This window comes from Camelus bactrianus, chromosome 9 (assembly GCF_048773025.1).
Source record: "Camelus bactrianus isolate YW-2024 breed Bactrian camel chromosome 9, ASM4877302v1, whole genome shotgun sequence".
Lineage (NCBI taxonomy): Eukaryota > Metazoa > Chordata > Mammalia > Artiodactyla > Camelidae > Camelus > Camelus bactrianus.
Window position 1 is genome coordinate 4,794,207 of NC_133547.1, and position 18,050 is coordinate 4,812,256.

The window sequence follows — 18,050 nt, forward strand, 5'->3', positions numbered from 1 at the left end:
ACAACCATCCAGTTACTTTTGGGAGTTACGAAAATTTCTAAATACTGGACCGTGGTGAAGGTGGCACAACTCTATAAACTTGCTAAATGTCATTGAGTTGCACACTTACAACTGGTAAATGTTACATGTAAATTATAACCATGAAGCTGTTAAAATGAATTGTTTTTCTGTACTACAAAATTTATAGGGTATGAATTTTTAGAAGACATCAAGGATAATTGCAAAATTACAAACCACACCTAGGATTAAAAGTAAACGGAGATGTCTAGGACATACAAGAAAAATGGTACAACAAACTTGGAGTGAGAATGTAAGAATTTGGATGAGAGCATCATAATATAAACTGAACAGAATTGACTATTTTATGTTTTTCGAGTATACCTACTCTAACGCATACTATTTATGTGACTCAAGTTACCATCCGACCAGTTCACCCATGAGATTATTACAGCCACTTATTTTTAATTATAATAGATATACAAAAACATTGTATAATATGGAAATATGTTTATAATGAGAAATTTAGTGATAAAATTAGATTACACTTTTTTTTACACTTTTATTGAGATATACTTGGCATAGATTAAACCTATTTTAAATAAACGTTTTATTTGGGGGAAATTTTAGATTTACACAAAAGTCACAAGGTACTACAGAGAGTGTACTTATACCTTCATTCAACGTGCTTTCATGTGCATATTTTATGGTACATTTGTCAAACTGAGAAATCAACATTGGTGTAACACTCAACTAAATCACAGATTCTATTTGAATTTCACAGGTTTTTCCACTACTGTCCTTTTCTATCCCGGGATTCAACCCAGGGTACAATACTGCATTTAGACATCATGTTTCCTTGAATTTCTCTGTTCCGTGACCATTCTTCAGTCTTTTCTTTTTCATGTACTCAATTATTTGGAGGCGTCCTCATCAGGTATTTTGTATACTGTCCATCTTTTAGGTTGGTCTAAGTTTTCCTCATTAAACAGAGGTCATGCATTTTGGAAAAAGACACCTCAGAATTGAAGTCCCTTTCTAATAACATCATATCTAGGGGTACAGAATATGAAAATGACAATGCTGATCTCCTGGTAGAGGGAATTTTTGCTAGGTTTCTCCACTGAAAATAGCAAAATGGTTTCTGACGAGAAAGAACCATCACATCAACAGATTTCAAGGCTTATAAACGCTTAGTAGTAATGGTGGAAGGCTAAACACACAAATCAATGGAACAGAACAGAAATCCCAGAAAAGACCCACATAAATCAATATACTCAACTGTTTAACAGAGGTACAAAGGTTACTGGAGAAAGATAGACTTTTCAGCAAATGATGTTGGAACACTTAAGAGATCAGAGGCAAAAAAAAAAAAAAAAGGATTTTTTTTAAGAAAAAAAAAAAAGAATCTCAACACATTCATAAGTCATATATCTGATAAAGGACTGGCCTTTCACCCAGAACATAGAAAGAATTCTTAAAAGTCAACAATAAGAAAACCCCATTTTAAAAATTGGTAAAGACGTTGAACAGACAAAATCAAAGATAACAGACGGCAAACAAGCATTTGAAGAGATGGTCTACATCATTTATTAGAGAACTGCAAATTAAAACAGCGGTGTAATACGAGTACCCATCTATTAGACTTGCTGAAATCCAAAAAAACTGAAAATATGAGAAACTGGTGATAAAGTGGAGTAACAGGAACTTTTATTTGCCAGAGACAATGCAAAAACAAACAAACAAACCAGCCATGTTAGAAGACAGGCAGATTCTTGAATATATGTTTATACAGATAATCCCAATTTTTAGAAAAGTAGCCTGAAAAATGTTTTTAATGAAATGGTTCTCACTGAGGAGCAGAACTTAGGAAAATGGTTGTTTTCACTTGTGTCAAAGAAACCTGAAAGGAAATATCCAAGAATAAACGTCACGGATGTTTAAGATGAACAAAAAATCCTACCTTTATTTGTATACACACCACTTCACCACAGTGAGTTACTCTGCCTTTTGTGAGGGTCACGAGAAGAGTGAGTGTAGGAGAAAGAATTTTAATCAGAAACTTGAGAAAGGACTGAGATGTGAAAGCCTTAATAGAAATGTTTCCAGCATCCAAAGTTGACCCTCAAAACACCCACTAGCCTGGGGCTGAGTCTCAAAACTTCCAGACTCCTGTGCTCTCAAACACAGACAAACCCTGCACTCTGCCAACACTAACCTCACATTCAACCTGAAATTTACCACACAAGCTCTTGCCCACTGCTAATTCCTCCCCCAGTCCCAGTCTTCTCCATGTCATGAGCCTGATAAATGTCACTAATCTTGGTGAGAAGCAGTGCTGGTTGGCTTCACCTCTTCCGTCCAGTTTTTAAGTACCCAGTCTTACACAGTTAACATACAGACCCCGGAGGGGAGGGTATAGCTCAGTGGTAGAGCACATGCAAGGTCCTGGGTTCAATCCCCAGTACCTCCATAAAAATAAATATAAACCTAATTACCTCCCCCCAAAACAAAAACAGGAACCACACAAACACGTAAATCCTAAGCTCTGACCATCGAACCTTCTTCAGTTGTTCATCTCTTCACACTCAAGCTTCAACCAAAGGCTCCACACTTAACGCCCAGATTCCCCAGTGACTGAACCCAAAGAAAATCCCAAATACGGACATTCACACACATTCCCACTTCACCGATCCCACAGGCCCCTCACTGGGAAATCCTCACCCAGAATCAGGCTCACCTGATCTTAAGCCTCTGAAGACTCTTCTGGCAGCTGCCAAACGTTGAACCCCTTCGGAAACCACTTCCGACCCCAGCGCCCTCTCCCCGCAGTACCTCCTTGGCGTCTGGCCAGGGCTCTGGGTCAGTTTCCAAGTCTGCGTTCTGGCCTCCTAAGGGTTCCATGAGGTCACGTGACACCGTGACCTCATAGAGGTTCTGGCCTTTCCAATTGGAGTGGCCCTGACAAACAGGCTCTTACAACTCTGCTCGATGGGAAGAAATGGAAGTATCTTCCAGGCACCCCAATACCTTCCTCTCTTTGCAGATGGTCACAGGCACAGAGCAAACTTCTTCTCAGAGGCGGGTACCCATCCAGGGCCAACGTGGTGTGGGACGCATTCTAGTCATCAGTTTGGGAAAAACCGGCACGTTGATGGTGCCCTTGGGCCATTAGGCCGGAACACCTCAGGTATGGCCAAGTTTGCATGCAGTCTGATATTCTTGCGGCTGAGAGGACCCCCCAGAGAGCTTCTGGCTGGATCTTGGGTTGAATTTACTCAAGGTCTGTATTGGAAAATATCTACAGTTCAGTCTTGCTCCCGTGTCTCTCCTTGACTTTCACACTACTGCCACACACACCCTTTTGATGCTTCTGGTCACCAAATGTGTGGGTTTTCCCACATCAAACAATTCATGGTATCAGCTGGGTCCTACAATTTAACTCAAATCTACAGGGAGACGGTGAGGGGCCTGCAGGTATAGCTCATTGGTGGAGCACATGCTTAGCATGCACGAGGTCCTGGGTTCAGCCCCCAGTCCCTCCATCAAATAAACAAACAAACAAACAAACAAACAAACCTAATTACCTTTCCTCCGCCCCCCAAAAAACCCAAATAAAAACAAAAATATATTTTAAAAAAATCTACCTGGAGACAGTGTCATATCCCACAGCTTAAGGGTTTAGTCCCACAAACTGCTCCCACCCCACTTCAGATTCCAATCACAAATGGCAGGTCCCAGAGTTGCCTACCGTTTGTCTGACTTGGCTCCAAATTGGAGGTTCCCATGAGCCCCTCACTGGGTTCAATTAATTTGCCAGAGGGGCTCACAGAATGCAGGAAAACACTGACTTTTGTTTACCAGTTTATTAAAGGATATGACAAAGGACAGAGATGAACGGTCAGGTGCAGAGACACCTAGAGGTGTGGGAGTGTCCCCAGCCCAGGAGCTTCTGTCCCCGTATTGCTCTCCCCGCGCTTGAATGTGTTCACCTAGCTGGAAGCGCTCCAAAGCCCCTTCGACTGGGATTTTAGATATGCTTGCCCGTTCACACAAGCATGATTAATTAGTATCTCCACTTCTAGCCCCTCGTCCCTGTATGGAGGATGGGGAGAGGGACTGAAAATTCCAACCTTCTAATCATGGCTTGGTCTTTCGGGTGACCAGCCCCGATCCAGAAGCCCACCCAGAGTCCCCTCACTAGAATAAGAGATGCTCCTAGTGCTCTTATGACTTAGGAATTTACAAGTTTCAGGAGCTCTGTGCCAGGAACCAGGAGCAGAGACTAATATATACACTTTCTATTATTTCACAAGGTCAAATAGTCAATCTCAAAAGGGTACATGTCGAACGATTCTACTTTTCTAATATTCTATAAATGACAAAATTGTAGACACAAAGAGCTCTGTGATGCCAAGGGCTAGGGTCAGGTTACGGTGTGACCATGAAAGGGCAGCATGAGGGAGTTTGTGTTGACAAGAGTATCCCGAATTTTTACTGTCGTGTTGGTTACAGGAACTCACGTAAGTGCCGGTTAACAGCACTGCAACAATTTCACTTTCCTCTATTTGATGAGCTGTGGTTGTGCAAGGTTTTACCTTTGGGAGTAGTGGGCTGAAGGGCATTTAGGAAATCTCTGGAATATTTCAGTTTTTGTGATTCCACACTTACTTCAAAATTAAAAGTTATAAACACATCACATTTCTATTAATTCTATAAACCACCTGATGTGACTTATAAATTTAGTTAAATGCATCCAAATATGATGAGTTATACTCACGAAATGAATATATTGTTTCATTCTGAAGTACTTTAAATATTCTGAAATAAACTTGAAACCAAAAAAATTACGAAAGTTAATAAAATAATGCAACAGGCTTTGAACACCCCTACGTTGTATATATTAAAATTTAATCCATGAGGAGTATGTCTGCCACTATTTAAAATTTGTAAGATCAATGACAAGGCAGCTAGAAATATGGTGGAAGGGGTCCTGTCCCCAGTTGCTTGTGAGGTGGATTACCTCGAGTTGAGACTTGTGACAGAATGCTCTCATTCATCATTTCCCCAAGGCCTCTTTCCTTCACTGAGTTGTCTGATATTTTGTTAAAGTCCACCATATTGAATGTGTTTGTAAGTTACTTTTGTTTGGATTTCCTGGCAACGAATGAGGCAAAATATATTACTGCAAACCCTGCCAGAGTTATCACCCAAGGAAGGTATTTTGCTACAGTTAACTGACGCCTGTTGAGGTCTCACTTCCGGGCAAAGGCATTCCCACGATTATATTTCTGCCAATTAGAAATACTCATTCATTCATGATCTATGATGATCACGTACAAAAGGGTCTATTCCCACCGAAGGCTTTCCTAAGTCTTTCACATTCACAGGCTTTAGCTTAGAATACACTTTTTAGACATAAGAATGTCCTAAAAATACTTTCAAGGCCGACTGTATCTGAGTCATATTGTAAATTCTCTCATCAACATAAAATACGAGGTAATTGATCACTAAAGATAAATACCACATTGCTCTTCTCCACTGAATACTATTATCTTGAGGGTCTACAACTGGCCACAGGCTTCCTGACTACCTGTGAGTCCTCTTATGTTTAACAAGGACTGACAGGTGGGCAAAAGCTTTCCCACATTCGCTGCATCCGTAGGGCCTCTCTCCTGTGTGTTTCCTATGATGAACGTTGAGCCCCGACTTTGTAGTGAAGGCTTTCCCACACGCACTGCACTCATATGGCTTCTCTCCTGTGTGAATCCTCTGATGGGTAATGAGGTCATTTTTGCGCAAAGAGAATTTCCCACATTCAGTGCATGCGAAGGAAGTCCTTCCCGTGTGGAACCTCTGATGCTGTATGAGGCATGTCTTCTTCCTAAAGGCTTTACTGCATGCGTCGCACTTGTATGGCTCCTCTCCAGTGTGAGTTTGCTGATGGATACCTAGGGTGCTCTTCATGGTGAAGCCCTTCCCACATTCGTTACATATATATGGTTTCTCTCCTGTATGAGTTCGCAGATGTGCAATCAGCATGCTTTTCCCAGTTAAGCCTTTGCCACATTCATTGCACACGTAGGGTCTCTCTCCAGTGTGAGTGCGCCGATGTACGTTGAGATGGCTCTTCTCCGTGAAGCCTTTCCCACACTCACTGCATATGTAGGGTTTCTCTCCTGTGTGAGTTCGCTGGTGTCCGATCAGCCGGATCTTTGCCGGGAAGCCTTTTCCACATTCGCTGCACACGTAGGGTTTCTCGCCCGTGTGGGTTCGCTGGTGCACAATCAGGCGGCTCTTCACGGTGAAGCCTTTCCCACAGTCACCGCACGCGTAGGGCTTCTCGGCCGTGTGCGTCCGCTGATGTACGATGAGGTCGCTCTTCATGGTGAAGCCTTTTCCGCATTCACTACACACATACGGCTTCTCTCCTGTGTGGGTCCGCTGGTGCCTGATGAGAGGGCTCTTCAAGGGGAAGCCTTTTCCACACTCGCTGCATGTATAGGGTTTCTCTCCACTGTGAGTTCGCTGATGGATGACAAGACAGTGCTTCATGGAAAAGCCTTTCCCACATTCACTGCACGTATACAGCTTCTCTTCTCTGTGGGTGTGCTGATGGGTGAGAAGACTGTTCTTCAAGGTGAAACTTTTCCCACATTCACTGCATTTAAAGGGTTTCTCACCTGTGTGCGTTCGATGATGTGCCGTAAGACGCCGCTTCTCAATGAAGCCCTTTCCACACTCGCTGCATATGTAAGGCTTCTCTCCCGTGTGCGTTTTCAGATGTGTGGTGAGACTGAACTTTGTGGAGAAGGCTTTCCCGCACAGATTGCACCCGTGGGGCTTCTCTCCTGTGTGAGTTCGCTGGTGATAAATGAGCCGGCACTTCTTGATGAAGGCTTTCCCACAGTCACTACAGGTGTAAGGTTTCTCTCCCACATGAGTTTTCTGATGTACGCTGAACTGTGATTTCGTGAAGAAGGTCTTCTCACACTCAGTGCACTCATAATGCTTCGGTCCTGCATGCGTTCTCTGCTGTTCAGGGAGCCTGGACTCCCTGGAGAAGGCTATCCCACACAGGCTGCATCCGTGAGGTTTCTCTCCAGGATGTAGTCTCTGATGATCAAAGAGCTGAGACGTCTTGAGTGAGGCCCGCCCACATTCACTGCACATGTGAGCCTTCTCTGTGTTGTGAATTCTCTGTTGCTTAGTGGCCTGGGATGTATTGTCAGTGGGTTTGGCACTTATGGAAAATTTAGTTTCAGGACAAGACTGTTCATGGTTAGCATGGAGAAGGGATTTCCTGTCTCTATTAAACTCAGCAGAGTTCTTTAATTGACAGCTTCTGTTCTGGTTTTCAAAATTTGAATTTGATTTTAAAAGTGTTTCCCTTAGGTCAAACACATCATGATTTTGCTTTAGCAGTAAATGACTTTTGCTCTGATCAACAACATCTGCAGGCGTCTTAAGTTCACAGCCGAGTTCCCCACTCTTTTGAGTGCTTTGATTTTGCAAGTGAGGCTGTGGAGAGTCATCCACGTTCCTGATTTCTGGGAAAGAAGAGAACAATGAATCATTCCATGATCTCTCATAATCTCAGTATGGGGGGAGAAAAACTGTTTCCAAAAATGCCTTCATGTGAAGTTCTATTTAGTGACAATCCTATGCGTGCTGTAAGAAGAAAACTTGGTCTTCCTCCATGGTTCTGGGCACAGCGCCCCTAAAACCCTTATAATTTCCTAAGTGAGAGCAGTATCTGGTTAGTCACAAAAAGTCCTTTCAGTCACACCTGAGCTTATGCTAATGGGGTGACTCAGCACAGGATTCCTACGTAACTTCAGGATGGGGTTGGTCACCAGGGAGACTCAGTGATTAGAAGGTTGGAATTCTCAGCCCCATCCACTGACCTCTGGGAGAAAAGGGAGCTAGAGATTCAAGCTCTATAATACAACAAGGCCCTCCGATGAAGCCCAGGGAACTGTATTCAATACCTTGTAATGACCTATAATGAAAGAGAATATGAAAAGAACACATACATATTTATGATTGAATCACTACGCTGTACACCAGAAACTAGCGCAACATTATAAATTAATTATACCTCAATTAAACAAAAACTCTACAAAAACTCTTAAGCAACAATGCTGATCAACTTTTAGATTGGTGAACACATCCATGTACCAGGAGGGTGGTGCACCCCAGGACCATGGGGACAGAAGCTCCTGCATTCAGGAATCCTTCACACCTTGCCCTGTGTACCTCTTCATCTGGTTGTTCACCTGCATCTTTTATAACAGCCTTTATAATAAACTAGCAAACATAAGTAAATGTTTCTCCAAGTTCTGTGAGCCATCCTCGCAAATTAACTGAAAACAAAAAGGGGGTCACGGGATCCACTGATTGATAGCCAGTTGGTCAGAAGCAGAGATAACAATCTGGACTTGCAATTGACATGTGACCTGTGGATAATCTTGTGGGACTGAATTCTTATTAACTTGTAGGATCTGACACTATTTCCAGGTAGTGTCAGAAATGCATTAAATCTATAGGACACCAGGTTTAATTCTCGGCAGGGACAAGTGAAGCAATGGAAAAAGAAGGCAGCTGAAGTGTGTGAATCGTGGTTAAAGGAGCAGTGGATGTGCAAGAGGTGGAGGAAATCAGGATACAGTTAAAGAAAAGACAAGGGTCACTGATGGGCTCAATGGGAGAAGCAGGTAAGAGGTTAATGAAAGGACTCAAGGATTATGCCAAGAATTATGTGGTTTCAGCCACTGGGTAGGTGGAATGCCTCTGAATAAATGAGGAATATTACTGAGGTCCAGAGTGAGAGGAAAAATCTAGTGTGCATCGTGAAACAAAGTTTAAGATGATTATGACATATCTGAGTACAAACATGAAGAAACTGGTTTAATATATAAATCTTTAAAAAAAAAAAAAAGAAAAAAAAAGGTCTTCTCCTGGATAAAGAAGCTGTGGTATATACACACAATGGAATACTACTCAGCCATAAGAAAGAATAAGATAAAGCCGTTTGCAGCAACATGGATGGACCTGGAGATCATCCTATTAAGTGAAGTAAGTTAGATACAGAAAGAAGAATACAATATGATGTCACTTATATGTGGAATCTAAAAAAAGGACACAAATGAACTTATTTACAAAACAGAAACAGACTCACAGACAAAGAAAACAAACTTATGGTTACCAAGGGAGAAAAGGGGTGAGGAGGGATAAATCGGGAACTCGGGATTTGTAGATACACACTACTATACATAAAATAGATAAACAACAAGGACCTACTGTACAGCACAGAGAACTACATTCAATATCTTGTAATAACCTATAATGGAAAAGAATCTGAAAAAGAATATATATGTATATGTATAACTGAATCACTTTGCCACACACAACATTCTAAAAGAACTATACTTCAATTTTTAAAACTAAATAATTAAAAATTAATTTTTAAAAATTAATGCACATCCTCTATTCAAAACTCCTGTCTTCTCAACTTAATTGGAATAGACTCAAGCCCTTGCAAGCCCTGGACAGGCAGTATGTGACCTACACACCAAAACCTCCAGCTCCTCCCCTGCTCCCCTTAACTCCAGGCATCTTCCTTCTTGCTCACTCCCTTCTACCCACAGAAGCTTCTCAGAAGCTCCTCAAACACATCCCGGATTCAGGTCTTTCAGCTTCCCACGGTCTCACATTTGAACAACTCCTTGGCCAAGAAAAGCTTACTCACATCCCTCATCATGTGCTCAAAAGCACCTTATCAGAGAGCCATTCCTGCTACTAAAAGCGCAGTTCCAAGCCCCACCACCCACTATTCCATTAGCTGCTTTAATTGTCCTAGTTAATCAAATGCAACCGTAGAGACGTTTTACAGGAGAGCTCGGCACGCAAGATACAGTCAAGGGAACGGCAGGGAGACAGAATTTGAAACGTGTGGTACTGAAAGAGAACCTGAATTTTAAAAAGGATGGAGGGAAGAAGATTCCTTTCTCACACACAAAATGGGAAGTCACGGGCCAGCTGCTGTGAAGAAGAGTGAAACACTTAGAAAGAAATCGTACATTAGACAATATCAAGGGAGAAGTCAGCTGGGGAGTCTCTTGCAGAGGACAGAAAGAGCTTAATTCATGGGAAGGGAAGAAACTTAAGTTACGAGAACTGAGAAGAAAATGGGAATGAAGGCATGGAGAACCTGGGAAGGGGGTGGGGACCAAAGAACCACATAAATGCACAGCGAAAACCAGGTTATCCGGGCACACAGCATCCACGGTGGGGCTGGATGTTACGGACAAATCCATTACTTCCTAACAGTTCAGAGCGAAGGTATAGCAGTAAGAAAAGAGTGATGAACTCAAAGTTCTCTCTTTCCAGAGAAGCCAGGAAAGGGGAATTTCATAGCAAGAGAGGTGGGGACACAAGCAGAGACCCTGTGACGGTGGACAAAGACGAGGAAGATGTGAAAATCCTGGGAAGACCATAACTACACAAACGAGCAAAGACAAGATGCACATAAAATAAACAGGATGAGAGTGGGAGGGGATAGCTCAGTGGTAGAGCGCATGCTTTGCATGCACAAGGTCCTGAGTTCAATCCCCTGTACCCCCATTAAAAAATATATGAATAAACTTAACTATCTCCTGCCTCCCCCACCAAAATAAGTAAAATAAAATAAACAGGATCAGATCTCAGAAGAGAACAAGGAATATATGATTCTCTAGATTTCTACAAAGAGCTCTCACCTGGGAAGAGAGGTACGTGGTGGGGTTGTTCGTGTTTCCTCAGAGACTGTCACGGCTCTGATGCCTTCTCTGCTGACCAGAGCACGACTTCTCACCCACCTACCTGCATGGACTCGACCGTGGATTTCAGCTTCTATGGTCCACAATTCTTCCCCTCGTTCCAACCTGGAAAGCGTGTCTGGTTTGCTGGCTTGATACCCTGTTTGTGAAAAATGACAGAAGTCATAAGCCACATCGAACTGGGCTGGGCTGTGTCAGGAAGGGAGAGTTTTACGTTGGAAGGAAGAAACAGGTTTCACATCGGTACCATCAAGGCTCCCCTCTCAGGAGAGGGGATTTATACCGTTATCTGGGGCCAGAGAAGGATCTGAGAATCTACCATTTTAGAGTAATGCAGTTTAGTCTCGAGTGAAGCAGCTGAGAATGGAAGGGCCACTGACGGGCACCCTCCGAGTGACCCAGGGAGCGGTCCTCACCCACGGACACCAGGTGGCTGTAGTTCTCCAGCATCACGTCCCGGTACAGGGCCTTCTGATCTGGGGCCAGGAGCTGCCACTCCTCCCATGTGAACTTCATAGCCACATCGTCATATGTCAGGGATTCCTGTCGTAACACAGTCATGGTGAGGGAACTTGGGTGATATGGAAAAAAATGTGAAGGAAATTATCCTGCTCACTTTTGCCATATAGGAACCCTGGTAAAATATTACGTTACGGGGTGGTCTTCTACTCACTCAACAAAAGGATGAAAATTCTAAGGGCTTTCTGAAATGTACCGTGAAATCCTCCAGCTAATATAAGAACAAACACCTGCAATCTCTCTATATGTGAGACTTGTAAAAGGAAAAACCGTGTTCAGTCTCCTTCCCGTGTAGTGAAAAACGCAGTTCTTCCCTACTGTGTGGCTCCTCCCTGTTGAGTCTCCCTTACTGCCCACACAGAACACTTCACTTCTGACACTCTGGTCACCAAATGCATGGAGCTCTTTCCCCACAATGAGCAATTCTCTGCCACACCAGCTGGGTGTCCTGTAATTTAGCTGAATTCCCACAGGTTAAGGGCTCGGTCCCATAAGACTGTCCACCCCCCGGGAGAGGAGGGTACAGCTCAGCGGTAGAGCGCATGCTTAGCGTGCACAAGGTCCTGGGTTCAATCCCCAGTACATCCATTAAAAATAAATAAATAAAAATAAACCTAATTGCCCCCTCCAAAAAGGACAATACAAATAAATAAATAAATATTTTTAAATAAATAAATAAATAAACCTGATTACCTCCCTTCCCAAAAAAACTTTTTAAAAATTTAAAGACTGTCCTGCCCCCACTCCAGACACCAATCACAAGTCCAGGTTGTCACCTGTGGTTCTGAGCAATCAGCTACAGATCGTAGGTTTCAACAACCCCCACTCCATCCACAGAACTCAGGGAAACACTTGCGCCTACCAACTTATTAACAACTATGATAAAGGATACAGATGAACATCCAGATGGGAGAGATGTGACGGGCAAGGTATGCGGGGAGGGGAGCGGAGCTTCCACGCCCTCTCCGGGCACCTCCACAAGTTCACTACCCGTAAGTTCTCTGAACCCTATACTTTGGGGATTTTATGGAGGCTTCATCACGTAGGCATGACTGATTGTTAATTCCATTTTCAGCCCTTCTCAAGAGACTAAGGGATGAGGCTAAAAATTCCAAGCTTCTCATCACGGCTTGGTTTTTCTGGGGGCCAGTCCTCATCCAGGAGCCCACTGAGTCACCTCATTGGAACAAAAGACACTCCTGTTCCCAGGAAATTCCAAGAGTTTCAGGAGCTCTGTGTCAGGATGAAGGAGAAAGACCACATAAACATTAGAACAAGAGGTGCTCCTGGTGCTCCTACCACTCAGGAAATTACAAGGATTTCAGGAGCTCTGTGCCAGCAACAGAGGGCAGAGGCTAATATATATTTTCCATTATCTCACAAGCATCTATTCACTAATGCCAAACTACATGCTACTCACAAGTAGTGGAATAATACAGATTCCTAAACGCACTGTTAGCAGCTGAGCCAACACTAAAGCCGGTAAGGAAGAGACTCCAGATGCTAGAATCACAAGACAGTACCTACTGAGTTCAGTGGTATACAGACTAAACGAAATAAGAGGAACTGTACAGGACATACATAAAGCACAGAAGATGATTAGATGACCCAACTTGTAAAGCGAACATGTATATGGACACAGACAAATACGTATGTACGTTATGTGTCTCATTAGGCAGGATTAACACCACATTAAATAAAACGAAGAAGCAGCTGCAGGAAACAGGAAACAGGAAAAATTTATGAGAAGGAAGGACAGTTAAGGACTGCAGTTAATGACACCACCATCATCACCTCTACGGAGAACCATCAAAGACCTTTGTGAACTTCAGACCCAGGTGCCATGAAACATTAACATCCCACGAGGAGCTGGTCGGCCTTACCCTCCTAGCTGACGCCTATGAGATGTGACATGATAAGAAACATATATTGAGTCTTCAGCCCCAGCTTCTAACACAAGAGCTCCTAAAACCTTTGGAATTTCCTAAGTGACAGAGTTAAGGGGGTGTCCTGTGTTACTCATAACAAGTCCATTTCAGCCACACCTGAGTTTATGCTGGCACGGTGAGTCTTGGTGGGCCCCCAGAGAGCTTCAGGATGGGGGCTGGTTGCCAGGGGAACCCACTTTGTGATTAGAGGGTTGGAACTTTCAGCCCCTCCCCAGCACTCCAAGAAGGGATGAGACCAAACCAACCAACGGCCGTTGAGTTAATCAACCACACACACCCAACAGGATCCCCCATAGAAAACCCTAAACTACAGGGCTCAGAGAGCTTCCAGGCTGGTGAACGCATCTAGGTGCTGGGAGGGTGACCCTCCTGGGGAGAGCATGGAAGGTCCTTGTCCCTTCCCTCATGCCTTGCCCTAAGTATCGTTTGCTTCTATGTGACTGGTCCCAAGTTGTATCCTTTATAATAAACCCGTATAGTAAGCCAAGTGTTTTCCTGAGTTATGTGAGCTGTGGTAGTAAAGTATCAAACCCGAGGAAGAGATTTGGGCAACCCTTGATCTGCAGCCAAGTCAGAAGTACGGGTACCCTAGGCACCCAACCCTTGGCATCGAAAGAGAGGGCTGTCCTGCGGGACTGAGGCAACTCCATGTAGCTACTGTCAGAACTGAATTAAACTACAGATACTCAGCTGGTCACCAGAGAGGTGAAGAACTGGCTGTCGGCGTGGAAAGACACACACATCTGGTGTCAGAAGTGCTGGGAGTAGATACAGATCACAGTCATGCCTACCTGTAACTTATCACAACCATATGTCAGATGTGAATTGACAGCTAGTGTAACCCACAGGGTCCTGCACACACATATGATATCCCAACACATGAGTCACATGAGTAGGATGAATCCCATGAATAATATAGTCCTGATCCTACTTTGCCCAGATTTCTCCAGATCCTGCTTGGATCAATTGAAACTTTTCAACTTAATTGCATGGATTTTTTAGAAGCAAAGCCATTGGAGAATAAAAGAATAAAAGAAACCAAGACACAACACTGTCAATCAACTATACTTCAGTTAAATAAATAAATATATACATAAGTAAATAGAAAAAGAAATCAAGAGTCACCTGGGCTTGGATCATTTTCTTCCAACTTTGGGAAATGGCTGCAAACCGGGAGACCTCCAAAATGGGGGAGTTGGAGATCTGCAGATGCTAACGATTATGTGTGGGATAAATGACAGGTTTCTACTGTACAGCACAGAAAACTATATTCCACATCTTCTAGTGACCTATAATGAAAAAGAATATGAAAAGGAATATATGTATGCATACATATGACTGAAACATTACTACTGTACAGCATAGGGAACTATATTCAATTTCTTTTAATAAGCTATAATGGAAAGAGATCTGAAATGTGTGTGTATATACACACACATACACTGAATTGGTTTGCTGTACACCTGAAACTAACATTGTCAATCAACAACACATCAATTAAAAAAAAAATCAGTAACAGAGTGTCCAGGGCCTGGATCACTTGTTTTTATAAATAAAGTTTTATGGGAACACAGCCAGACCCATTTGCTGACTACTGGCTCAGTTAGGCTGTTTGTACCCGACCACAGCAGGGTTGAGAAAATCTGGGTTTGGAAACATTACCCAAGGCAACACAGTTGGAAAATATAATCAAAGATGACTTTTACATGTAAGAAGAGGCAAATTATCTGTATTTGCCTCATATGTCTGTATATCTCTTTATCTATGGTGGCTGGTTACAAAATTTAAATAGAAAAATGCTATACAATTCTAAAGCACTTACAGGGCACGTGTCAGTGTTAAAGAACAGAACATTTCATGGGAATAATTAAACATTTAATTGAAAAAGGCCAATAAAACTATCACTGGTAACCTAAAAATCCATTCCTAAGAATTTCTGAAAGGGAAACATTGGCAAAAAAGTGACATTTGACTGCTCATCTATACTTTCTTCACTATATTTTTCATAAGAGCACAGATGTGCTCTTTAAATCAGGGGAATGTCAGCATTCTACGTTTTCAGTAAAATTGCTGTTGCTTGGTTATTAATGTAAGTTCATGGCTTTCAAAGTTTTCATTACTTAAAAAAAAGAGGGGGGAACAAGGAGGAAAGCAGGGAGAGAGAAAATGAGTTATAAATACAAATTTCACAAAATACAAATCCACATATATGAGGAAATGAGTAGCTTTTTTTTACTCAACTATGTCATATTCCTGCCATCACAGTTCATTACTTAAGGTATTTTACTTCACTGAATCTTCCAAATAAATCTGAGGGAGAGATTTCACTGCTCTTTTTGCTAAGAAGGAAACAGACACAGGTCACGCAAACTGCACAATGACCAGGAGGCAGAATTTCAATTGAAAAACCAGATTCATCTTATTCTGAAATGCATTTTCAACCCACTTCACATCCGGCCAAGGTTTTTTGTAAATGAGAGCTCTGTTCATTAGGCAAACAAAGGAAACAAAAGGCTATTGGTAGAACTGTAATTAGCCATGTGATTTCGTAAGTATTTAGAGTGATGGCAGAGGTCTGCAACTTACACTGAAATGCACCAACATCATGAACAGAAGGATGGATAGAGGGGCAGATAACTGGTACAGTTAAGCCTAGTAATATTAGTAGTAAAATCCAGGTGGTCAGAATATAGGTGGTTACTATCAAATTCTTTCAATATTCTGTATGTTTGACAATTTGCACACCAAAATGTCGAGTGGAGACAGATACTGTAATATTAAGAATTTAGTAAGGTGACCAAAAATAACTATTTAAATTAATTGCTCTTTTATGTTGTAGAAAATTATAAGGAAAAGAGAGTCAGAAAATAATAACACATTTACGACTGCAATAAAAATAAACAGACTACACTGGAGATGAAAGGCAGGGTAACAAGTCCCTGGGTAAATACGCATAACCATAAAATGTTACCAGAAATGATACTTAAATTTTTTATGGCCCCTAAAAGGTCTACATCCTAAGACACTTAAATAGTTTCAAAACTTCACCTCTATATAAATGTATGCAAACACTTAATATAAATCCACTTACAATACCACTAGTTCACACATTTAAAATAATTTGTAAATCTATATTACACGAAATAAAGTGAAAGAGAAAATCATAGTACTTTACACAATTTATCTGAATTATGAATACTAAGCACAAAATATAAAAGCTAAAACTGAAATATTCTAAAATTTTGACAAGGATTTACTCTTTGGGAACAGAACTTATAGTGACAGAGATGTTATTTTACTTGTTTTAGACAGAATCTGGAAAGAAATATGCAAGAGGAATGTGCAGGAGTCTTGCAGGACAAAAGATAAAAACTGATCTTAAATATATAACATACTACTATTAGATATTTATCTGATAGATCGCTGGATCATTTATCTCGCCAAAAACTTTCATTTCTGAGAGCTTAAGAGTAAGGGGTGACGTTGGGTGTCAAAGAGGATTTTAAAACTAGTGATGAACAAGGGACTCACACCCAAAAGGCAAAAGGGGAACTTTAACGCACATCACATCTGTTTCCAGCAGCTGAAGATGGAGCTCAATACACACGCAGCGGCCAAGGTACCCGGGCCTCCAAAGTACCCGCCCATACACACATCTGTACCCCAGACGGTTACTACCACCAACCTGGTTAATCCCAGAGACCCCCGTACATTAACCCCGAACAGTTCCTCCATCACTGAGCCCCAAACAAACCCCGAGCCCCATACAGCATTCACTGACAAACACCACCCTCCAGTTTACAAACACTGATCCCAACGGAGAGTAAACAATAAAGATCCCAAAACGTGCCTCGGGACTAAGTCGTTGATCTCCAGGGATCTTTAACCACCAACCACAAGAGAACGTTCTGACTCAGGCACCCCAACACTCCCTATTACCCACCCCATCCCCCCGTCAGGGCTCCCCTGGAAAAGAACGCCCAGCCGCGCGATTCTCCCGCTGGAATTCCACACGCATCACCCAACGCGGACGCCGACAGGCCCTCCCCACTGTCCACGAAGACGTCCTGACCTGACTACTGACCTGACTACTTCCAGGGACCTTCGCTACCGGCCGGCGCCTGAACTTACTTCGCTGAACTTGGTCCGCTTCCCCCATCACCGCCCTACGGTGGCCAACGAGGGTCCGAACCGTTTCTGCGGCGAAAAGACCACTGGGTTTCCGGCTTGTCTTCAAAGGTAACATGGCCGCGCCCTCTCGCGTGGCCCAGTGGGCGCCGCCATCTTTGAGCATCGGGCGACCGGGAAGCCAAGCAGCCGTTTTATGCGGGTGCGCAGGGGTGACTGGGCGGATAGGTCACCGGAAACTCTATTTTTCTGCACCTCAGCCCTCAATAAAAACGGACTCATGTGCATAAACTCAGCTTACACAAAACAAAAATGGCATGGAGTAAATCCTTTTCAGCGAGCTACAAGAACATTAAAATGGCAGCGACATTTACCCACTTTTGTACAAAAGTGAGGGAACGGCCTGATGGGCGCAGCCATCTTAGAGGAAGTGGAAGAATCCGTACCGCACAGGGCTCGCCCCTTGAACCAGGCGACCCGCGGAGGAAGGATACCTGGGCCGAGTTTTCCGCCGAAATTGGCTTGATGGGACTTTTGAACAGAGAAAAGACTCGGGGAAACTGACGTTGAAGGGATAGCAGCTACAGACTATGAAAAGCAGCTGGAACACGCCGAAGTTATTTTCATGTGTGGGGGA

At 42.9% G+C, this 18,050-nt stretch overlaps 1 protein-coding gene across 4 annotated transcripts; it reads right to left on the bottom strand.

The window, feature by feature from the left end:
* Positions 1-590: 590 nt before the first annotated feature.
* LOC105080441 (uncharacterized) lies at positions 591-17,517 on the bottom strand. 4 transcript variants are annotated; one of them, XR_012509337.1, is made up of 7 exons: positions 17,370-17,517; positions 14,411-14,574; positions 11,234-11,360; positions 10,758-10,956; positions 7,905-7,999; positions 2,738-7,547; positions 1,686-1,900 (listed from the first exon to the last, which is right to left on the bottom strand). XR_012509337.1 is itself a non-coding variant. In XM_045506834.2 (6 exons), the coding sequence occupies exons 2-6, from the start codon at positions 14,423-14,425 to the stop codon at positions 5,587-5,589; spliced, it is 2,397 nt and encodes a 798-aa protein (XP_045362790.1). In that variant the 5' UTR covers positions 14,426-14,574; positions 17,417-17,517; the 3' UTR covers positions 591-5,586. The 4 variants fall into 4 exon arrangements, 3 of the variants coding, with proteins under 3 accessions (XP_045362790.1, XP_045362785.1, XP_010967728.3); XM_045506834.2 differs by having other exon boundaries at positions 591-7,547; positions 17,417-17,517; XM_045506829.2 differs by having other exon boundaries at positions 591-7,547.
* Between the last annotated feature and the right edge of the window lie 533 nt (positions 17,518-18,050).